At 53.1% G+C, this 22,369-nt stretch overlaps 3 protein-coding genes across 8 annotated transcripts in view; 2 read left to right on the forward strand and 1 right to left on the reverse strand.

Moving 5' to 3' along the window:
• The first annotated feature begins 48 nt into the window (after positions 1-48).
• Positions 49-7,770, forward strand: SF3A2 (splicing factor 3a subunit 2). Of its 4 annotated transcripts, none has more exons than XM_062596434.1 (9): positions 49-110; positions 1,953-2,124; positions 2,613-2,684; positions 3,024-3,070; positions 3,408-3,517; positions 4,136-4,185; positions 4,517-4,657; positions 5,167-5,235; positions 6,275-7,770. In XM_062596434.1, the coding sequence occupies exons 2-9, from the start codon at positions 1,999-2,001 to the stop codon at positions 6,605-6,607; spliced, it is 948 nt and encodes a 315-aa protein (XP_062452418.1). In that variant the 5' UTR covers positions 49-110; positions 1,953-1,998; the 3' UTR covers positions 6,608-7,770. The 4 variants fall into 4 exon arrangements, with proteins under 4 accessions (XP_062452418.1, XP_062452415.1, XP_062452417.1 ...); XM_062596431.1 differs by lacking the exon at positions 49-110 and adding an exon at positions 1,409-1,822; XM_062596433.1 differs by lacking the exon at positions 49-110 and adding an exon at positions 1,409-1,739.
• Positions 7,771-9,212: 1,442 nt separating this feature from the next.
• AMH (anti-Mullerian hormone) lies at positions 9,213-13,725 on the forward strand. The gene is made up of 5 exons (XM_062596386.1): positions 9,213-9,810; positions 10,968-11,146; positions 11,859-11,982; positions 12,220-12,403; positions 12,810-13,725. Exons 1-5 carry the CDS (start codon positions 9,213-9,215, stop codon positions 13,723-13,725), a joined length of 2,001 nt encoding a protein of 666 aa, XP_062452370.1.
• Positions 13,726-14,960: 1,235 nt separating this feature from the next.
• JSRP1 (junctional sarcoplasmic reticulum protein 1) overlaps positions 14,961-22,369 on the reverse strand; it is a 36,517-nt gene continuing 29,108 nt past the window's right edge. For 2 of the 3 annotated variants that reach the window (XM_062596207.1, XM_062596208.1), the window contains 6 exons: positions 19,661-19,707; positions 18,376-18,538; positions 17,685-17,837; positions 17,221-17,283; positions 16,791-16,921; positions 14,961-16,538 (listed from right to left, as the gene is read on the reverse strand). In XM_062596207.1, coding sequence (XP_062452191.1) covers positions 16,023-16,538; positions 16,791-16,921; positions 17,221-17,283; positions 17,685-17,837; positions 18,376-18,472 — 960 coding nt within the window. In that variant the 5' untranslated portion in view covers positions 18,473-18,538; positions 19,661-19,707 and the 3' untranslated portion in view covers positions 14,961-16,022. Of the gene's footprint in view, positions 16,539-16,790; positions 16,922-17,220; positions 17,284-17,684; positions 17,838-18,375; positions 18,539-19,660; positions 19,708-21,717; positions 21,856-22,369 lie in introns of all 3 variants that reach the window. The other variant, XM_062596204.1, reaches the window with a different exon arrangement.

The following is a 22,369-nucleotide window of genomic DNA, read 5'->3' on the forward strand; positions in this document are numbered from 1 at the left end:
GCGACCCGGAAGCGCTCCCACCCCGCCCCGGAAGCGCTCCCACGGCGCCGGAAGGCGCGCGCCGCAGCGGGGGCGAGGCGCATGCGCGGCGCGGCGCGGGGCGCGGGCCGGTACGGGCCAGGCCGGGCTGCGGGGCCGCAGCGGACACCTGGGCCTTGGGGGGCGGGAGGGCCTGGGGCCTGGCTGTCGCTGGAGGGCTGGGGGGAAGGGAGCTCTCTGGGGCCTTGAGGGAAGCGTTTGGGGGGTTAGACCCGTGCTGAGGCGCCGTCGGTGGCATGTGGGGAGGTTGGACCCGTGCTGAGGGGTTGGGGATGGTGTCTGGGGGGGGTTAGACTCATGCTGAGGGGCTCAGGGGGGTGTTTGGAGGGGTTAGATCTGTGCTGAGGGGTTGGGGATGGTGTCTGGGGGTTAGACTCATGCTGAGGGGCTCAGGGGGGTGTTTGGAGGGGTTAGATCTGTGCTGAGGGGCTGGGGTGGTGTCTGGGGGTTAGACTCATGCTGAGGTGCTCAGGGGGGGTGTTTGAAGGAGTTAGACCTGTGCTGAGGGTCTGGGGATGTTGTCTGGGGGGGTTAGACTCATGCTGAGGGACTCGGGGGGTGTTTGGAGAGGTTAGATCTGTGCTGAGGGGTTGGGGATGGTGTCTGGGGGGTTAGACTCATGCTGAGGGGCTCAGGGGGGTGTTTGGAGGGGTTAGATCTGTGCTGAGGGGTTGGGGATGGTGTCTGGGGGTTAGACTCATACTGAAGGGCTCAGGGGGGTGTTTGGAGGGGTTAGATCTGTGCTGAGGGGCTGGGGTGGTGTCTGGGGGGGTTAGACTCATGCTGAGGGGCTCAGGGGGGTGTTTGGGGAGGTTAGATCTGTGCTGAGGGGCTGGGGATGGTGTCTGGGGGTTAGACTCATGCTGAGGTGCTCAGGGGGGGTGTTTGAAGGAGTTAGACCTGTGCTGAGGGTCTGGGGGTGTTGTCTGGGGGGTTAGACTCATGCTGAGGGGTTCAAGGCAGTGTTTGGAGGGGTTAGATCTGTGCTGAGGGGTTGGGGGTGGTGTCTAGGGGGTTAGACTTGTGCTGAGGGACTGGCAGTGGTGTTTGGGGCCTTAGACCCATGCTATGGGGTTGGGGGGGTCCTTGACCATTCCTGGGGTGATGGAGGATGGGAGGGGGGCTTTGATCCTTGCTGAGGGGCTGGCAGGATCGGAGCTTGACCCTTGTTGAGGGGATGGGTGTGTGGATGTGTGTGCGGCGGAGAGAGACACTTTGACTTCTGCTCAGGGATGGAGGATTTGGGGGGGGGTGTTTTTGACCTTTGCTGTGGAGCAAGGGTGTGTGCGAGGGGCTTTGGACCTCTGCTCAGGGGATGGGGCAGCCCTGGGGCCTCGCTGGGAGTTGGGGGGAGAGTTGCTGAGGCCATGGCCTTGCTGAGGATTTGGGGTGGGTGGTCTGCTGAGGTTTTGGGGGGCTCAGCGAAAGAGGCTCTGGGGCTATGCTGGTAGGTGTTGGGGCAGTGGGGCAGCTCTGAGCCTTGATGGTGGAGAGGCTCGGACCCTTGATAGGGCTCTGGGGCTGTTCATTATTGAGATGGAGGGAATTGGGGTGCCTGGTGCAGCTCGTGCAGGGTTTATGTGTCGGTAGTGAAGCTGCAGAGCCTTGCTGGAGCCCAGCTGCATGTTTGGAGGGAGGAATCCATCTGTCCTTTTGCTGAAGAAGGCATTGAGGAGACTGGAAGGTGTCTGGTGACTTATGTAGGGTTTTAGATCATTTTAGTTCTACTCAACTTGTTGAGTCAGTGGCACATGACCTCCTGACTCTGAAATTGCGTTTTGTGGTGAGCTCTTAGCGAATGCTTTTATTGTACTTGTCTCCTGTTATTACTGATGGGTCTAAATAAGAATATGAAGTCCAGGTTAGGAAAAACATTAATTATCGCTTATGTTGCTTTTCTTCACTTTTTCAAGACCAAGACCGTTCTTCTTAACTAGTTGAAGTACAGAAGTCCCCATCATGGATTTTCAGCATCGTCCTGGAGGTAAAACTGGAAGCGGAGGCGTAGCCTCCGCTTCGGAAAGTAACCGAGACCGTAGGGAGAGACTTCGACAGCTAGCTTTGGAAACGATTGACATCAACAAGGTGAGCATTGACCACTCTGTGAATATAGGAACGAAAGGATGTGTTGCTTCCATCCTGTAAACTGTGGAGAAGTTCAGAGCTCTGCTTGGATGAACCAGTTTGGAGACTTGATGGAGAGTTGTGGGTTTGAGTGAAATACTTCTGTTTCTTCTAATACAGGAGTTGCAGGAGAAACGTTTGTGAAAGGGCTGAACAGAGGGATGCCAACACTTGTGTGTTCAAGTAGCTACTATTGTGTTATTTTTGGGCTTCTCGGGACTGGTTCATATTTTGCCGCTGCTTCACAGCGGTTGGGTATGCTGTTACCAATTAACAGAATTACTATTGTTTGTCTCTCTTTTTATATTCCTAGAATAATGTTATGCTAATAATTTAAATCCAGGAACTTGGTTCTTCCAGTGCAACAAAAATTCTGCATTATTTATTTTGTTTACTGTGTTGTTTTGCCATGTATTTTACTTGTAACTTTCTAAAAACTCTCTTCTTAGGACCCTTATTTTATGAAAAATCACTTGGGTTCTTATGAATGCAAGCTCTGCCTAACGCTACACAACAATGAGGTGAGTCTCTCTTGATCTCCATGGGAACAAATATTTTAGAATAATATTGGCTTCAAATGCAACAATCCGGGGCATATGTAGTGACTGATTGCTGAGGAGATGGTGGATGGGTGGTGGCTTGTGTGTGTTAAGCACAACAGTTAACGACTGCTCAGCAGTTGTGAGTGGTCTGCAATTTTTGAGTAACATTCCTCCCTGCTAAGGTTAAAATTTCCTTGTAGTTTAGAGCACTTTTTACTTCTCAACATGTAACATAGCCTCTGATCTGTGACAAGTATCTTCCAGTTTAAAAACAGTCCTGTCTTCATTCAACTTTCTTCTATCTTACTTTCATTTCAGGGAAGTTACTTAGCACATACCCAGGGGAAGAAGCATCAGACTAATTTGTAAGTCATTCTCAATTGTAGCATTATTCTCCATTACTTAGACACTTCAAAGTTATGATTGTGTTCGTCTATGAATGTTGAACTCCGTTATGTAGCAGGACACTGTGCCTGAATGTCTTTTGACTGTATTTGTTTTGAAGTGAACAGTTTGACACTGGTGAGCAGGTATGGACTAAATCTACTCCAAACAGTGGTTCTGCGAAGCTTCATTTCAAGCTGAAGATCAAAGCCAGTTATGGGATTTCTGAAGGAAGGGGGAAAAAGAGCTTTAAAAGCAAACTGTATAAGTCTGTCTGTGTCAAGAGTGCATCTAGATACCCTTCCCTCATGATTTCAGGGCTCGTCGGGCTGCCAAGGAAGCTAAGGAAGCTCCTGCCCAGCCTGCACCAGAAAAAGTCAAAGTGGAAGTGAAGAAATTTGTGAAAATTGGACGACCAGGTTATAAAGGTACAAGGGGGTTTCTGTCATGGCAGATGGTTAATGCCTGGTGGAGCTTGCTAGAAGTGCAGTGCTGTGTGTATGAATTATTTATTAGTCTTTTTAGCAGATCTGGCCATGAATAAGATATGGCCTTATCTTTCGATGTCCTTTATTGTTTAAATTGCCCACGGAACATCTCTTTAGAGCTGAAAATCAAGTGAGAACCTTTTTAATAAGAGATTAGTGTGTCTCAGTCTTTCAGCTCTTACTGTAATAGTGAGACAGGAGATGATGACATTGTTTCAATCTCTGTGCTGTACCATCTTTCACTGATGCTCACAAATCACTCATTGAGCGTATAGCTCTATTTTTTTCACTCAACTCCCCGTTGTTTTGTTTTGGCCTTCAGTCCATCTCCCAGCTTTGTTTTTCAATGCACAGTGTGTCAGTGTCTTTGCCCCACAGCAGCTGAGTTTCAGTAGTGACCCATAGTAGCTTTGGTTAAAGACAATGTAGTATTTTATTTGTTAAACTAAAAGAACTTGCAATATTTTGTTGCAAAGAGCTTTGTGTATTACCTAGGGTCAGAGCAACATTATTTCTGCCCTGTTAGCGTGGTACTGAGTTTTCCTATTGTCTTTGCAGTGACTAAACAGAGAGATCCAGAAACGGGCCAACAGAGCCTTCTTTTCCAGGTAAGGGCACTGTTATATTCTTGGTGTCTATGTTGTCCAAGTAAAAGAGCTGCTAAGTAAATAGTTCTTTCCAGGATTCATTATAAATAAATAAATAAATAAATAAATAAATAAAGGCCTCTCCTCACTAGACCTCTGCTGCTGATGGCATGTATATGCAGTAAATGGACAAATCCATGATTGTACATGTCAGGCCAGTTCCTTTTGGTAGCATTAAGTTTTCCTTGTGGAGCTGATCTTTTGACTTTCTTCATAGCTTGAGGGTTTGTTTTGTAGGAAGGGGGACTGAGAAGGGAATGTTCTCCTTAATGTTGCAATAACACTCCGACAGATTGATTATCCAGAGATTGCAGAAAGTATCATGCCTCGGCATCGGTTCATGTCAGCGTATGAGCAAAGGATTGAGCCCCCTGATAGACGCTGGCAATACCTTTTGATGGCAGCAGAGCCCTATGAAACCATAGCTTTCAAGGTAAGATTTGAGATTAACTGATTATGAGAAGAGTTTCCCTCCTACGTTTTCCAAGACATTAATTCCCAGTGAACAGCAGTATAGACTTGTTCAGTTCTAGGCTTTGTGGGGTTAATAGAGTGGAAAGGGGGGGGTCAAGAAGAGATGCCTGGAAGTCATTAACCCCAATGAGTATTGGTGGAGAACTCTGGCATGAAAACTAGGCTATATACTGAACTCTGGGGAGCCATTGAATTCTCATTGTCTGGCACAGAAAGGAGCCTTCTGGGCTTTGCTCCTCAGCCTTTGTGCAGATGTTGAGAGTTTTTTTTGCCAGCACACTTGTCCTTGACCGATAGGAAAGTAACTTAATTCTTTCCTGCCCCCATCTCTATCTAATAACATCCGAGACTAGCACATCTCACAAAGGCCTGGAATAACTTTGCTTATCTTGCAGGCTCTAGGGCTAAAAAGGGCCATTGAGCTAATCTGGTGGAGCTAATAATAGCTCCTTATTCTTTTTGTTGCAGGTGCCAAGCAGAGAAATCGACAAAGCAGAAGGAAAGTTTTGGACCCATTGGAACAGGGAAACCAAACAGGTAGCTGGAGCATTGGAACTTCTTTCTTGGGGTAGAAGAGAGTGCAGAGGGAGTTTTAGGCATAGAAGAGTGCAGAGGGGCAGAGCAGCTTGGGGAAAAAGGCAGTCCAGGAGGAACACACTGATGTTATGTCACTGGCTTTGATGCTAAGATCTTGACTCTTTCAGTGTACTTGCGTTATGACTCCTTTTGAGATAGATGAAATGAGTTTCTTTGGCTCCTGACATTGAATGGAGACAGTGTTTACCTACTGAGCAGTTTCTGCATTTTTTTTGAGATGTCCCTTTTATTCATAGTCTCAGTAAGGAGACTGAGATTTGACTAGGTCACTGAGATAACTTCCAAGACCTTCTTGCCCCTTAAGTGTGTCTAGAGGCAGGATGGATTTAGAAATGCAGTGTTGAAGGCAAAGCTTGTACAGCTGCTGCAGAACTGAATACCTATGTGGAGCGTAAAGAAGGGATTTCAGTCTTTTGTTGTGAAGCTAGGTCCAAGCACTTCAGTTTTTTTTTTGTTTGTTTGTTTTTGTTTTTTAAATAAGACACAGTTGATTTGAGGAATCTTTCTGTATCTGATTTTTGTGAGAATTTAGTGTGGGAGGCAGAATCTTCTGAATGAAATTTGCTGTCAGCAGCAGCAGAACAGGGCAGAAATACACACTGCACCACTATATGGGCTCCTCACTGTGCATGTCCTGCACGCAGCTGTTTGTGATGAGCTTGTTTCATGTATATACCCACCAGGCATCACATGTGGGGACAGGGCACCAGTGCATAGGTGGGGGATGTTGACCCCATCACCAAGAGCAAAGCGTTTAGAACAAGTTTCAGAGGAGTTAACGTACCAGCCAAAACTGATGAAAGCCCTGAACGCTGTCACAGTAGAAAACCAGTTGTGATCTGTGAAAGTGACAGTTGAGGAAAGAACCAAACTTTGTTCCTTGAGGCAGGGAGAGAACGGGCAGAGAATGTGCGTGTGTGATGTCCCGGAGTTGTCCCGAGGTCCAATCGTTCCCTTCTCTTTGTTTCTCCTCACTCAGTTCTTCCTTCAATTCCACTTCAAAATGGAGAAGCCCCCAGCTCCCCCAAACCTCCCTCCAGGGCCCCCAACTGTGAAGCGGCCACCTCCACCTCCGCTGATGAATGGCTTGCCCCCAAGGCCACCTCTGCCAGACTCCATGCCACCTCCTCCTCCAGGAGGCATGACTCTGCCACCTATGCCTCCCTCTGGACCAGTGCCACCACCGCCAGTACCACCTCAGCTGCCACCAGCACCCGGTGTACCTCCCCCTGCTCCTCTGCCACCCATGATGAGACCACCTCTCCCCACCGAGGGGCCAGGCACTATCCCCCCTCCACCTCCCTCCAACTGAAGCCCCTCTTGGACTCAGTCCCACTGGACTCCTTTGGCTTGTGTCTTTTTATATGCACGTCAGAATGGATTCGGATAAACTTTTCTGTTTTATATGCCTATGATTTTGACCAAATCCTGTAGATTCATTAAAAGGTTTTCAGCTTCGCTTTCTCTGTTTTCCTGTGTCTTGGTTAAAAATGTTGCTGTGTGTTCACGTTCTTTAGCCTTTAAATGTATCAAAACATTTTCAATCTGCTTATATGTCAGAAAATATCCCAGTGGGAGAAAAAGTATTGGAAATCTCTAGGCGCTTCACCTACTTCTAACTGAGATAACTGTATTAATAATTCGATTGTGTTAGCTCAACATGTTTTTCCATTTTAGATTGCTTGATGTGTATCCCATAAATAATCAGCCAGGTAATCAGTTGATACTCAGCTATGTTCTCTGTCAAGCAGTTCATTCAGTGGTTGGGAGATTCTTCAGTCTCACCTGAAGGGATTTTATTTTACTTTACCACTGTAGCACCAGTAATCACATTGGGGGACAGACCATAAGGCAAGTAGAAGTTTCTGAATGCAGTTTTCTCTGTGTCTGTGCCGAGTTCAGTGAATCAGAAAGGCATTGGTTGTGCAATATCAGAAACCTTCTGTTCTCCCAGTGTTGGAGCACTATTGTAGCTCAGGTGTTGCCAGCTAAAAGCATAGAGGCATCTCTACTGAGCAATTAGTTTGGACTGGTTCTCAAGAGTCCTTGAAAAGACCCAGACAAGGTTTAATTGACAATTCTAAACATCATCCTTCTCTGGTATGCAGCTGTCTAGCTCCTTCCCCGTGCTCACTAGACTGTTTATGCCAAGCATGGGTTCACAAACAAAGTTTTTAATAGTTTGTTGGTGCTTTAATCATCTTTGACAATGGCAGAGATTCTGGGAATGTTTAGTCAAAAAACATTACTGAAACTGCAATTATATTAAAATCTTACTTTATTGCTGTAATTCATAAAATATTGTCTGTTTGCTTATGAAGCACCTGCTGTCGTTACATATGATTTTTGTTGTATGTATCCTCCCACTGGTAGATTAGTTTTGGCAAGCTTTTAGCCCTCTCTGTGTGGGTTATTTTTATACTGAATGTTTCTTTCAAACAATCATTTTGTTCCCATTAAAAAGTAGAAAAAGTTTGGCGATTTCTCCTCTCTGTCCCTTCTGGGATTCACCTCCTTTAAGTGGTGCATTTCAGTTAGCACGAGGGCACTCTGTGGGTAAAACGGAGGGTGCGTTGCTGGAGGCTGAGCTGGCTGACCCCAGGCTCGGTGTTTGCCAGTGCCCGGCTCTTTTCAGCGACTACCTAGGGAGGCTGTGCTCGCTAGAGCACTTCAGTTACGTGCCTGTTGTTTGGTGGGAAGAATCAAAACCTTTGCCTCTTCTGCTGGCTTGATACGGATCCCGCTCAGAGCCATGCAAAGACAAGAGCCAGGCAGAGGATTTCCAACTCTCGCTGGCTTTAATACAGTATTAAGCATTTTTTTCCTAAGCTGAGCTGACCTGATGTCTGAATCAAGCTGGGTGAATTTCACTTTTGTCAGGTTCATATCTTTTATTCTAGCACCTTTAGAAGAGAGAGCTGTACTCACCAGCCCTTTGGTTTGTTACCCTTTATCCCAGTCTGGTTTTGATGCACAGTGAGATTGGATCCTGTAGCCAGTTCCTGAGCCCTAATCAACTGCAGGAGTCCTGGAAACCCAGGGAAGGGTCTGACCGTGTGCTTGAACTTTTTTGAAGGTACATTTCTCCTTTCCCCTCCAATACCAAAATAAGAAGATGTCTTGGCCAGGGGGGAGGTTTCCCCAGAGTGGATTAGGTGGTTGGCATTAGTAATGCCAAATGCTATAGTGAACATTGGTATCTAATCAAGGGAGAATCCTTATAATTTTACATGTGTTTGTCACTTTCTAAGACTTGATCTAGTCAAGTCTTAAGTATTCAAATTTATAAGGCTCCTGCTGCACCCCTTAAGATACTATTTTACATATTCTTGTAGTTTTGTGATGTCGAGCAATATAGATTTCAGGAAGAGATGTAAGGTGGCCTTTCTAAACTGTGAAGTGCACAAGGTGGCTTTCCAGTGAAGAGAGAGAGGGGGGGAGAGAGAGAGAAAACACTTTCTCTACATTTACTTCTTAGTTTCTTCCCATTATCTGTCTTTATCCCAGACTCCTCCTAGTCTAGCTAATTCTTCCCTCCTAGTGTTTCGTTGCTGATGGGAATAGTGTGTGCCAGTCCCCATGAAGACTCAAGTCTAGACTTCTATCATCCTTTAAAAAAAACATCTGAAGTCAAGGACATACATCCCTACAAGAAAGGGAAACAGCTTTAATTTTTTTACGTTTCCAATACTACATGCAAACCCAAAAATAGAACAGAAAAGTTTCTTTGAAACATCCCTCCCTCCTTTATAGCGTGACAGCCTTTGGGTTTCTCAAGGGAGGTGTGTTGTGCACTGTCAACTCAAGGCCACTGCTTTTTAAAAAGGGAGATGCAACCCTCCCCTTCCGCACAACTGTTTTGAGAGATGCATTTGAGCAACTCGGACAACAGAGTTTGGAGTAGCTGAAGCGGGAACATGAAGGCTGCTCTCAGGGTGCTTTTGCAGTGCCTGGTGCTGTTGCTCCCATCTGTAGCACTGCCGAGAAAAGGGAGCGTTGGGGAACGGATTTCCCCTACTGATGAGCTAGAGCTGCCTCTTTCAAAGGAGTTGGGACTTGAGGAGAGGAAGAGAGAAAATGCAAGTGTACATGAAAGAGCAGGACCGAGCTCATTGGCAAGATCAAAGATGACTGTTGCTACTCGCCTCTTTTCCAAGACTGACCCAGGAGCAAAATGCCTCCAGTTGAACACTGAAGATAGGGGCATAAGCTGGTCTGATTCCAGCCTTCACCCTTGGCCACTTGGGGGGCTGGAAGGTCCAGTGTGCAGGGTGAAAATGGAGCAGGATGGAATGACCTCAAGGCACCTGGAAGTCGTGGGTGTTCTCACCCGCTATGAAAGCAGCTTCATCAAGCTGTTAAGACAACGTGCCAGCTGGGATGGAAGCTATCTTGAAACCTTTGGGATCTGTCCGGCCGGGGATGCACACGCTGCTCTCCACTCCCTGAAACACATCCGCGCTCACTTGGCAGAGCCAGGGGAGGATCGGTTCCTTGTGCTGCATCTAGAGGAAGGTAGGTGCTTTCCTGATGGAAGAAAGCAAAATTGCTGAGCTAAGACTAAAAGAAGAGGATTGAGCATGGTGCCCAGGCAGACGAATGTTATTTTATGATCCTAAATTAGAGATGCTACCAAAGAATTAAGTTTGTGGGGTTGGGTTCACTTTAGAATCAGTCGACTGATGTAATAAAATGTCTTTCCATTTATATTTTTAAGCAGCTGCAGTTTTAATAGTGATGACAGCGTGTATGCAGTAACATGCTTTGTCATTGGCTGTGATTAACACCCAAGTACCACGGTGTCAGTGGCTTTTATACCCATTTTGCTTTCAGAAGCAAGAGCTTTTCTCACTTTCTGCCTTAATCGTTTGGATTTCCTACGCGACCCACTACTGATTCTGTCTGCTGGGGAAAAGAGAGGGGACAATCGGACCAGCAGACCCGAGCGGTCCTGCTGCGGAGTAAACCTTTCTGACTGCAGCAGCCTAAAAAGTGCCGATATTTTATGCTTAATACTGACTTGATAGTCCTGGAACCTGAACGTATTATTTTATAGCTTAATTCTCGCATGTAGATCAAATACGTGCAACACTGCTGTTTCAATCATAAGTTATGTACTTGAGGGAGGGCTGCCTGGTTCGATCCTTGGTTTTAATCCGGCTTCCTGGTTAGCAAGAAGATCACAGTTGTTTCTCTGGCCTTGAAATTATTTCCTCCCCTTAGGAGGTTTTGGGTTTTCACCTGAACTTGTCAGTGTTGATTATCTGCCCTGAAAAGAAGGATGGAAATGTGCAGTGTCCTTCCACTTGACCAGCTCAGGGCGAGCAGCTGGGGCTTCCAGTCTCTGCCACCAGAAGGTTCCAAATCAGTAACATCTCCCTGCTCTTTCCCACCAAGAGTTTTTATTTGGCCCAACAGCTGGTTCAAAGAACAGTGAAATAACTGTGGACATGGGTGACTGTGCTGTGAAATAACCCACCCAGCCAAGGAGGGGACCCGTTCCTATCATCCCCCGCTGTTAACTGCTGTGTAGAACCAGTGATTGACCCTGAAGCCCCTTCCTCAGCTGTGTACGTGTGGTCTTGTTGCCCCTTCCCGGCGTGCCTCCAGGAGTCGGCGGACGAGCCGCGTGCCAGAAGCGGGTTGTTTCACTCTCTGCGTTTTCCTTTCAGTGAAGTGGGAGACCCAGGCAAAGCTGCAGTTTAAGCTGGTTTTCCAGGCGGACGTGGGGCAGTCGCTGGGAGAGCTGCGGTTCGCCTTGCTGCTGTTCTACCTGGGCGGCCGAGCCAGGAAAGGCACCAGGGAGAGAGCGGAGCTGCTGGCAGCGGGCCACGGGCTGTCCCAGGAGCAGGTAGGCGCAGTCACACGTAGCTGCCCTGAGCAGCCAGCTCCAGCCTGGAGAGCTAGTGGGAAAGATGGGAGAGGAGGAATCTTGGCACTCCTGGTCTGGCACCTTTCTCATCGCATCCCAGCATCTCTTCCAGGTAGCGGCTGGGGCCAGCGGGGCTGAGCCGTGCCTGAAGATGGTGCTGTTACCCTGTGCCCAAGCTGCTGGCAGGGACAAAGAGAGAGCACTAAGGAGGTGACACAACCCAGGCTGGGGGTCCAATCTGGGGGGCCATACAGCTCCCCCCTGCCTGCACTGCTCCCTCCCCTCCCAGCTGTCCCAGTGCTCTCCAGCCTGGCTGGGGAAGCAGTGGCAAAGCCAGCTCTAGTGACACATTAGCAAAGGAGAAGCATGTCTACAGCTGGGCCCTTGGGCTGATCTCACTGCCTACCTGGGTGCCTACTTTGTTGCCAGCTGGGTTCCCAGACATCTCACAAAGCCATCGGTCAACCTCGAGGATGGCCTGGAAGTGGACATGACCGTTTCCAGGGTCACTAAAACATCTGACGGTACCCGACACTGGTGGGTCATGTTAGCCACTGTCCCTACTTTGGATAGGGTCAGGCCCAGGGGATCCAGAGCCAGGAAGGACTGTAATGAGGGGATCATTTTACTACCTCCCCCCATGATGTCTCACCCAAATTCTCAGCAGCTTGTGTCTTTTGTCTCTGTACAGAGCTTCTGCCTCTCTAAGGACACCCAGTACTTGGTCCTCGGAGCCTCAGTAGCATCTGTGACCCGCACAGACAAGCAGCTCAGCTTTGAGGTTTCCTTGGCAATTAGCCGTCGTGGTGACAGAGGTATGGAGCGATGGTCCAAGGCAGCCGGAGATGTGGGAGACATGGGACTGTGGGAAGCCTGTGGCAGCAGGGGACATTTCTGTTAATGGTCTCTATGCCCTGACTTGGGCATTTGGCATCATCTCAACCCTGACTGTAACAAGGGGAAGGCTGTGGGCTCCTATGAGGACTGTGGGGCCACGTGGGCATGTTTGTCGGGCCCTGGACCACTGTCCTAACCACCTTTCTCCCTGCCAGATGCCTCCCTGCCCTCAGCAGAGACCCAGCAGCTCCTTTTTGGCTCTGATGAAAAGTGCTTCACCAGGATGACACCTGTGTTGCTCCTGCTGGCGAAGTCACGGCGGGCAGAACACGCTTTGGCCCCTTCTTCCTACCTCTCTGCTGCTGGGGCGGTGGAAGTGGCTCCATACCCACAGCTCAGGTCTGTGGGCTTCAGCACAGCCGCAGAAAAGCACAGGGACTGAAAGCCAGCAGGGAGAGTGTCCTGGCCTTTCTCCCCTGCCAGTGTGGATACTCTTAAGGCTTGGGTGTCTGACGGGAACAGGGCAGACCCCGTGAAGGTGCTGGGCTAGGGTGCCTGGCTGGGAGCTGCCCAGGGTCTGACACTGGTTGGGCTCCTCACTGAGCGGCCTGGGAGCCCCACAGGGAGTGACTGGGACCTGGGAGCCTTCCCAGCCCAGGGTCTGGGGACATGGGCCGTGTTGGGAGGGGTAGGAGTGAGGCCAGGAGGATTGGGGGCAGGCCTGGTGGGAAGGGAATGCTCAGGTTGGATCCACCACCCTGGGTGCAGAAGGGCCCCTGTGACCCTCTCTATGTTTCCCTTGCAGCCCACCCCAGACTGACCCTAAGGAGCTGCTGTCCCCCACCTTGCCAAGCCAAGCCAATGCTTCAGCCCCAGCTCTCAGTGGCAGCAGCCATTTTCTGGACACCTTGACCAGGTTCATCCGGCAGGTCCTGAGCCCCTCCAGCGAGCCGCCCACCCAGCCCAGCACTCACCACTGGCTGGATTTCCAGATGATGGAGACCCTCCCTCACCAGCTGCTCAACCTGTCGGAGAAGGCAGCACTGGAGCGGCTGGTGCAGTCAGAGGAGCCCTCGGTGCTGCTTTTCCCCCAGGACAGCACCGCTGTGCTGGAGCAGCACTTTGGGGGCTGGCAGCCGGAGGGGACTGTGCTGCAGCTGCTGATGGGCAAGCTGCAGGCAGTGATTCAAGAGCTTAAGGACATCCCCTCTTTCCAAGCCAACATGGGACTTTTCCAGCATCTCCTGAGCTTCTGCTACTACACGCCAGGGCCAAGTGAGGTCCAAGCCAGCGAGCAGCCCCCCAACTCCGGGAAGCTGCACACGCTGCTGCTGCTGAAGGCTTTGCAGACGGTGCGTGCCCGCTGGCAGGAAAGGAGGAAAGTCCTGCGGCAGAACCGCAGCGCGCGCCACCAGGCCCACTGCCGCCTGCAGGAGCTGACCATCGACCTCCACGACCGCAAGTTCATCGTCATGCCCACGGTGTACGTGGCCAACAACTGCGAGGGCCCCTGCAAGCTGCCCCTCTCCACCCGCGTCCCCAGCTACTACTCGCACACCGTGCTGCTGCTGGGCATGCAGGAGCGGGGCTCGCCCCTCCAGCGGGCTCCCTGCTGCGTGCCCGTCCGCTACTCGGACCAGCTCATCATCAGCATTTCCACGGAGGGGCTGGAGGTCCGCAAGTTCCCCAACATGGTAGCAGAGGAGTGTGGCTGTCGGTAGAGGCTCCTGGCCGTGTCCCGACCCTCCCTAGTCTCACTCTGCTCCTGCTTTGCCCTTGCAGCTTGGAGCTGGGCCTCCTTGCTGAGGTGCGTGGCCTCTGCCTGCCTTTTCCCCATGGTTTGGCTTTAGTGTTGCTCTGGTTCTGGGGTTGTTTTTAACCTTGCTAGTTCTTGGAGAGCTGATTTGCAGCCTGCTGTTTCCCAGCTCCCTTTCATGAGGCCAGGGATGTCCAATGCACCAGGAGGCCCAAGCTGCTGTATGGTTTTGGTTGGATACAGGAGGCTTGTTTGACCAACAAGGTTTGGGCTGGATACAGGAGGTGCAGGGCCATCACAGGCAGGAAAAGATCTGGCTGATCCAGTTACGACCACGACTATCCACTGCCTTCTGTTTCTGTAGCTCCCAGGGGAGGGCAGTTGTTGCTTCCTCGAATACCCCTTCGCTTGCAGCACGCTTCGGCTGTTTCCGAGTCCAGCCCACGGCCCGTAACTAAGCCCACGCTGTCTACGTTGCTCCAAATGCTCTGAAGCACAAGACAGGCAGCAAAATCCCCCCTGCATGCTCAGACAAACCCGGCCCAGCTTAGTCGCTGCTAACACCATAAATAGGATGCAAACTGTGGCCCCCGCTGTCCTCGTTGGCAGCGTCTGTCACCTCCCCGGGCCGGGTGGCTGCCAGGGCACCTGCTCTGCGGTCCTCATCCAGCGTCCCCCCCGCCTCCTGGCGTCAGCCCCAAAGAGCCCAGCTGCACCTGGATCATCTTCCAAGTGACAGTGCCCCAGCCGCTGCGGCTGCGCACGCTCGTCCCTGCAGCAGCTCTTCTTCCCTCTGGACGCGGTAACAGGAACGAAAGGGAAGAGCCTCCCTCTTCTCGGAAAAATCGGTCCTACCCGCTCTGCCCCAGCACTTGGCGTGACCTGCCTGGAGCTGATGTAGGGCCTGATTGCCCCCCCCCAAAGGGTGAGATGCTCCCTCCAGCCTCCCAAACTGCAACCCCCTCCCCTCCCCCCCGCCCCGAGCGCAGGGATCGGCTCTTCGGCTTTGCACCATCCCCTCGCCGGCCGCAAGGCCGCGGGCACGGCTGGAGGCCGGCACGTGTTGGCCCCAGCCGTGCAGGCCCCACGGGGCCTTCTGGCACCGCCCGGGGCTGAGCTTCCGGTGAGCTCCTGTGCAACCACACAACTAAACCCAGGACCAACTTTTCTTTTTTCTTTTTTCTTTTTTTTTCTTACATTATTAAAAATGAAAATAGTTTATTTTAACCTCTATCGATGTAGTGAATACTGCAATCTGCCGCGGTCTGGGGCTATTAACATCGCCTGTAGTTACTACAGCACTGCGAGATATTGCACTTCTGGTTTGTTCCTACAAGCTACTCTGTAAAGGCAAATCCCAAAGGGAGCCCAGGGTGATGGGCTGTGTCAGCGGTGTTTTGTTCCTAGCAAGCTTCGCTCATCCTGTGGTGATGGTACCAGGGCCTGGCTAGGGCTTTGTGCTCGTTTCCCTGACGTCCATCCAAGGATGGCAGCAGTCTGGCTTCTTTAACCTAGAATAAACTTCTCTCTTGATTTGCTTTTAATAAAACTATTAATTGAATTCAAGTGCTAAACAGTCTGCAGGCAAGCTCTGTTCGCGGGTATCACTACGCCAGCGCCTTGCTGACTGTGCCATCCTGATGCCTCAGGTACCGTGCGGTGGGCCTGGTTCGCAGAGCTAAAATGAACGGCAAGAGGTATTTCTGGTGGGGCTGGAGAACTAGGGTGAGGCCCGAGTGGCGAGAGGCTCGTTTCCCCAGTCCTTTCAGCTTGCCTTTATGCATCTAATCCAGAGGGGGTCCAAAGTCCACGGGGAGGCTTGTACCACGTTCCCGGGCTGCTCTAATTGCCTGATGCCTCTGCTCAGAGATGCTGGAGCATCTGCCTGCTCTGACCACAACACTGGCTCGGGGACAGGGAGATGGATAAAGAAGTGACGTGACTTGGGCAGGGTCTCCCAGCAAGCTGGTGGCAGAATGGGAAACAGGACCCAGGTGTCTTCACCCGATGCTTCGACCACACGAGCTGCTGGCTCCTCTCAAAGCATGGGGTGGAGATGTCCCTGTGGCTGGAGATTTCAGCAGATTGATGGAGTCTGGTGTCTCCAGAGAGCAGGCTCGGCGTGAGGGATGAGCGGGAAGATCTTGGCCCTGGAGGGTTGCTGGGGTGCTAGCTGCAGCGCCCAGGCTGGGGGCTGTTTTAACCCCCCTGGATTTAGTGTCATTCAGCCCCTTGTTCATCCCAGGCCTGCAGGCCGGGGTCTTAGTCACGCTTCTTGCCTTCCCTGGGCCTGGCGGTGCCGTCCTTCCCCTGGGCGGACGTGTGATGCTCCCAGGGCTTTTTGCCCTTCTGCTCTCCTCGCTGCTGCTTCCAGTCCCGCTTCCGGTTGTCCTCGCGGTCCACCTTGGCAGGGCGGCCCTTCCACTCATCCTTCCTGTGCTCTTCCCGCTCCCTCCCTTCTCGTCTTCCCTCCTTACCCTCCCGGCCCCGCTTCTTGTAGGGCTGTTGCTCTGGCTCCTTGGGTGCCCTTGGGGCTCTGGCAGCCTTGTCCTCGGGGGCTTTGTCCTTGAGTCGCGTTTCTTTCCGGCTGCTCCTCTCCATCTGGGCCGCATGACTTTCCCTGGGCTTCTCTTCTTTCCTCTCCGGGCCTCTGGGCTTCTCTCGGCTCTTCTTCACCTCAACCTTGGCTGGTGGCTCCTTGGGTTCAGCTTCAGGCTCTTCCTCTTCATCCTCTGGCTCCAAGCGGCCAAACCATTTCTTGAAGATCCACGGCTTGGCCTGTGGGGAGAGCAAAGTGAGGCAGGGCACTAGCTCTAGCTGGCCATGCTCTCGTGGCCGAAGCCTTGGTCCCTGCACTGACCTCCCTGGCTAGTGGCTCCACCCTAGCCAGGCCCTGGTGACATCTGCCAGCCCATCGCAGGAAGGGCCTGGAACTCCTTTCCCATCCACCCCTTGGGAGGTGAGATGCTCCACCAAATGGGAAGTGCCCAGAGGCTGCTGTTCCCCAACCACCCCATACCAGGCCCATACCAGGTTGCTGTCAGCATCACTGTCATCGTCTCTGTCATCGTCACCATCACTGTCCTCGAACAGGCTGCTCTTGGGCTGGACTGGTGGGGCAGTTACCACTTCTGGGACATCCTCCTCGGAGTCGATGACCTCTAGGACAGGACTAGGGTGAGCCAATGCTCTGGGGAGGCCCAAGGGCCTCCATCTCTGTGCACACACAGAGGCCAGGGTGGAGGGGTAGGGGTGGGGGGGGGCTGCTTGGATGTCTCCTCTCCCAGATTATCAGCGTTTCCCCCCACAGTGCCCACTCTGGTCCCTGGTGCCAGTAAAACACAGGGTTCCTGGGGGCCATCTCACCCCAGCCACTGGCTGCATGAGGGCATGGCCCTATCTCAAGCCTGACCCAGAGGACTGGGACAGTCCTGAGCCAGACCAGAGCGTCTGAACCTACCGTGCAGGGGTGGAGGTGGAGGGGCCTGTGTGTCACTGCTAATTCCTTCCCTAGAGCACGGAGCTGGAAGAGAGAAGCAAAGAGGAAATGGGAGGAGTGGAGCTGAGGGACGCACTGTTGGAGGGGTCTGGCCATCCTGGCCACACCACAAGGCTGGAGCTGCAGCCCTTCGTTGGGGACTACGTTGTGCTGGTGGCAGCCCAGTGTGCGGCTTTCAGCGTGGCCAGAACCTCACTCTGCTCTGCGTTTCCCAAATCCCCCCGAGCTGTGCCCCGTCCCCCGCAGAAACCAGCCCAGGAGCAGCCGGTGGGCTGAGACCCAGCAGACCGGGGGGGGGGGGGGGGGGTGTCTGTTCCAGCAACTTGCTGGCTGGCCTTGGGCAATTCACCCCTCCCCGAGCCCCTGTGAGCCCCGATGGGGCCGTGTCGCAGGAGTGGGGCTGGTCTCTGCCGCCCGCCGCTCACCTTGGAGCACTTGGAAGCTGACGCTGAGCAGGGCAACGAAGGAGGCCACGAGGATGCATTTGTTGAGGGTGAGCCCTTCCCAAATGAGCGGCTCCTCCTCGGCGTCGAGGCTTTGGGGCTCCACTTTTCTCTTCACGGGGAGGCTCTTGGGCACTGGGGAGCCCAAAGGAAAAGAGCATTAAGGGGAAGGCAGGGAAATGGCAAATGGCTCAGTGCTGGGGGGAAGAGCTCCTGGCATCACCCCCATTTCAGGGCTGAAGCAGAAGTAGGGGCAGGAGCTGCCAGCAGTGGATTTGTGCTGTGGAGAAGAGGGAGAAGAAGGGATGTGGGGTTCAACCTGAGCTGTTCAGGCTGCAACAGCTTTTTAACATCCCACAGCTCAAACGGATCTGTCCTTGGCTTCTCTGCTCTCCCCCGTCTCAGGCCCAGTGGCAAAGCCCAGCAGGACAAGGAGGGAGATCCGGCAGGTGACCAGCAAGACCCATTCCCACTTTGGAGGGGCCATGTCCTCTCAGTGCCATTGAGCTCCTGGGGCCTGTGGAGAGGACCATTTATCCCATCATGGCTCCATGGCCAGATGTACTTTCTGGGTTGGGCAGAGAGGCAGGACGGGGGGGGGGGGGGTGTCTGTCCCCACTGTGGGACCAGGTGACTGTGTCAGGGTGGATGAGAGGTTTCCAAGCACACCTACCTGGGGGCACAGAAGCGCTGCCTTTCGCTCCCACCTTCTCCGCACGCTTCTTCTCCACCACTTTCTTATCCACGTCGAGGGGTGCCGGTTCCGGCATGCTCAATTCCCGCTCGGCTTGATCCTCCTTGGAGACACCAAGTTGGGACGTCTCCTCCTCTAGGCCCTACGGGGGCAGAGGGGACATGGGGTGTCAGAGCATCACACGACAGCCAGGGCGACACCAGCAGCGTGGCCGGGCGGGAAGCGGGGGGAGGTACGTGACTCTGTGCAGGTGCCTCCTCCCAGCGAAGAGGGTGCTTAATGCAGTGGACTCAAGTCCCCTGAATATTTGCAGTCAGACCCTCGGAGGTCTAACGGGGCTGACCGAACGCTGCTGCCGGATCCCGAGCGGCACCAACCGGGCTCCTGACCTGAGCCGTGGAGCAGCCAACCCCGGCGCATGCATTTGCTTCAGCTAAACCTGCTTGGCAGCCTTTTTTTAAAAAAAAAAAAAAAAAAAAAAAGGTTTTTTTCGTTTGTTTTTGTTTTGCTAGGATCAGTTCAGCCACTAGCTGGCTTCTCCGTGCTGCAGGGAAGGCGCTGGGGTGCAGCCCCGCTAGAGCGCACACGCGCGTGCACGCACACATGCGCGCGCGCGCAGCTGCACCCCGACGAAGAGGCAGAGCTGCAGCGCCGAGCTGGGCGCGATCCTCCCGGCCCCGCTGGGCGCGATCCTCCCTCCGGCAGCTACGGGGCAGGGGCGGCTTCGGCTGGCCCCCCGCGCGCCCCGGCGAGGCCTGCCGGCCAGCGCGGCTCAGTGACAGCGACAGCTGAACCGGGAGCCCTTTGGCTCCCACAAGATGGATGCGGTGCAATTCCCTGCAAAGCCCGGCCGGGCCCCGCTCCTGCCTAAACGTCCTTGGGGAATGACCCCCCCCCCCCCCCCGCCTCTGGTTTTGCTCCCCTGATGGAAAAACCTCCGCTGCAGCTGCATCGACCGTGGCCAGAGCCGAAGGCACCAGGGCAGGACACGAACCGTTGCCACCGGCATCCTCTCCTGGGTCATCAGATGGGAAATCTCAGCCTCTGCAGGCGCTTCGTGGCTTTGCCCTGGGCCGTTCAACCAGAGTGGCCACTCTCAGCCGAGCACGTGGGGCTGGGACAGCCCCACGGCCCAGGACTGGTGGCCCAGTCCCCTCAAGGAGAGGTCAAGCACCGAAACCCTGCCGTGATGGCCACGCTCGCCCATCCCCCTCGGCAGCACCCCAGGGAGCGCTGCTGGCAATCCCGCGTCCGGCGTGCTTACATGGGACCTGCCGTCCGCCCCGTCGCTGCTCCCCGGCACATCGGCACCTGTTGAAGACAAACACAACACAGTCTGTCAAGCAACAGGCTGGGACGTGTGCGCATCGCCGGGGGCTCGGGCGGCGCGGTCCTCGCAGTGCCACCAGCGAGCCCGGCGGAAAGGAAACCGCGCTCCCGGCACGTCAGTGCTTTCCCCTTCAGCGCGGCAGAGCTGCGGCTGTTTCAGCCTGGAGCAATCTTAAGCCCCTAAGAGCGGCTCTGCCAGCACGTTTCCAGCCTCACGGCAGAGCCTCCGCAGGTCGCATGTGCAATGAGGTCTCCTAAGACAGGCAAAAGCCACCGGCCAGCTGGGCTGCAGCCCATTGCCCTCAGCGTCACGGCACCAGCTTGGAAGTTTCAGGTCTAAGAGCAGCATCAATTGCAGGCTGCTGAGCCCCAAAATATCACCACCCTGGGTGAGCTAAAGCTGAGAGGGGGATGGTGACATTCCTGGCAAACACACAGCCCGGGATACACCAGGACGCCCTGAAAACCGGCTCAGAAACACACTGTTCAGAGCTGGGAGAGCAGATGCAGCTCAAGCCATAGCCTAGGCAGCAAGACAGACCTCTGCAAGCTACTCAGATCTTCAAGAAGGCCTTGAGCCACCAAAGAGGACTGTGAACCTTGGTGGTCCTGACTGCACCCACATGATGTTGTACATGCGTGGATGGGAGCGCTGCTCCAGGCTGGTTCTGCGGATGGATCTCAGCTTTCTGAGGGCAGCAGCAAGGAGGTGCCTGAGCCCATCTAGACCATTCCCAGCACCACGAACTGCTTCGCCTCCAAACCCTGCACTTTCACAGCTCATTCCAGATGCTAAATAGAAAGGAAAACTACTCAGAGGAGTAACCAGAGCTCTCCAGCGCTTCACCACGACTAGATTCAGTGGATTCAGGAGCAAGCTGGCCTTCTTGGTCATTGCAGTCAGTCATTTTTTGCACCTGTGGGTTTGGCATGAGCTATAGAATTAAAGAAATACTAAACTGATCTCAGTGTGAAGAGGTCTCGGCTCTCACAGCAACTCTGATCTCAGCACTCGCTCCGTTGGGACCTGAATGTTGTGGCCACACAAGTGCTCATCAGAAGCAGAAATTATGCCCCATTTGATCCAGAATCCATATGTTTTTCCCCAGTGGAGCAATAAACACTGAGGGAAAAAAAAAAAAAAAACAAAAAAAAAACAACACTAGTTCCTGAGATGAAATCTAAAACATGATACTGGATGCAAAAGACGTAAATAAAAGGAAACCTTTTGGCTGTAGAACAACAGCCAAAAAGATCTTTGCTTTCAATGTGGAAACAAAACACATGTTTGGTTTTTGTTTCAACAACATCAGGAATGGCAACTCTGGTCTTTTCCCTCTTGGGAAGTCTTGGACCTGCCACGAGGACTCAGAGATCTCAGCTGGGAAGGTTCCCGGCCCCCCGCTAAAGCACAAAGATGAAGAATTATTTGTTAAAAGGTTTTTTCTCCCAAAAGCTTGTCTTGTTTTCGAGCCATATAGACCTTCACAAACCCAGCAAACCTGAAGAAGCTTTGCAGCCTGCGTTGTAAGATGAACAAAAAAAATCGCTCCTCTCAGTTCATCAGCACCTTATGCCAGGTTAGTTCAACCCCATCAGCTCCCCGGCCAGCCACGGTCTTCCACCACCCTGCACGAGGCCTGAATTTAAAACGGAATGAATGAAATTCCCTTTTCAAGTGTTTTTTTTTTTTTTTTTTTTTTTTTTTTTTTTTTTTTTTATGCAAAGATCAACGCTGCGAAGCCCAGAAGAGGGCACAAGCCTCTATGGTTCTCAATCGTCTTTAAAGCAAACGTGCTGCCGCTCATCTCACCCCACCTCTTGACCAGCGGAGGGTGCCCATCCCGTTGTAAGGTCACCCCAAACTTCAGTATGATGGAGATGCTCAGCGCTCTCCTGAAAGATCTAGAGGAGCATTTCCAATGCCCTGGCTGCAGGATCAGGCCAACCAGGGTCAGTACAGCCACCAGGGCCCCAGCGAGGGCTAGGTACCTTTTCTCACGTCCTTCCTCGGCCGCCTCTGAGCGCTCCCCACTTGCCCGAGCAGCTCCTCGGTGGCCTCAGGGCATCCCAAGTCAGACTCCAGCACCTCCCAGGGACCCGTTGCCATGTCACCTCGAGGGACGCTCGCTAAACCGAGAGGGACAAAGCAAACGCAGGGCGGTCAAGAAGGAGCAGGACACGCAGCCGGCGGGCCATCCCGCCGTGTCCTCTAGCCATTTGCCGGGAATTAGAGGTCCCAGGCTAAGCTCAGCTCCCGTGCTCGGGCTGTTGTCCTGCCGATCCGGCCTCGTGGAGGACGGTGTGAGGGTGACGCGCGCCTGCCCGCGGTAGCCGAGCGCCTGGGTGCTCGGGCCCCGGAGCAAGGAGGTTGCCACTTTCCCGTCCCTGTTCCCGCATGCAGCCTTCAGGGCTGCACTTTTCCACGTGGTCCGAGGCGCAAAAGGCCCCGTGTGCTTTAATGCTTCATCCTCCTCCGCCCCGGGCTCCTTCCATGCTGCCCGGCTCTGTTGCTGGCTTGGATTCACACAGGGTCTCTGCTCAGGGGGCAGATGGGGACTAATCCTGCCCCGCTGCCAGGGGCAGGCCAGTTGCCTACAGCACAACGCCTTTTTCCCGGCGTGTGCAGTCATGCCGGAGCTGC

The sequence above is a fragment of the Rhea pennata genome, chromosome 27 (assembly GCF_028389875.1).
Source record: "Rhea pennata isolate bPtePen1 chromosome 27, bPtePen1.pri, whole genome shotgun sequence".
NCBI lineage: Eukaryota > Metazoa > Chordata > Aves > Rheiformes > Rheidae > Rhea > Rhea pennata.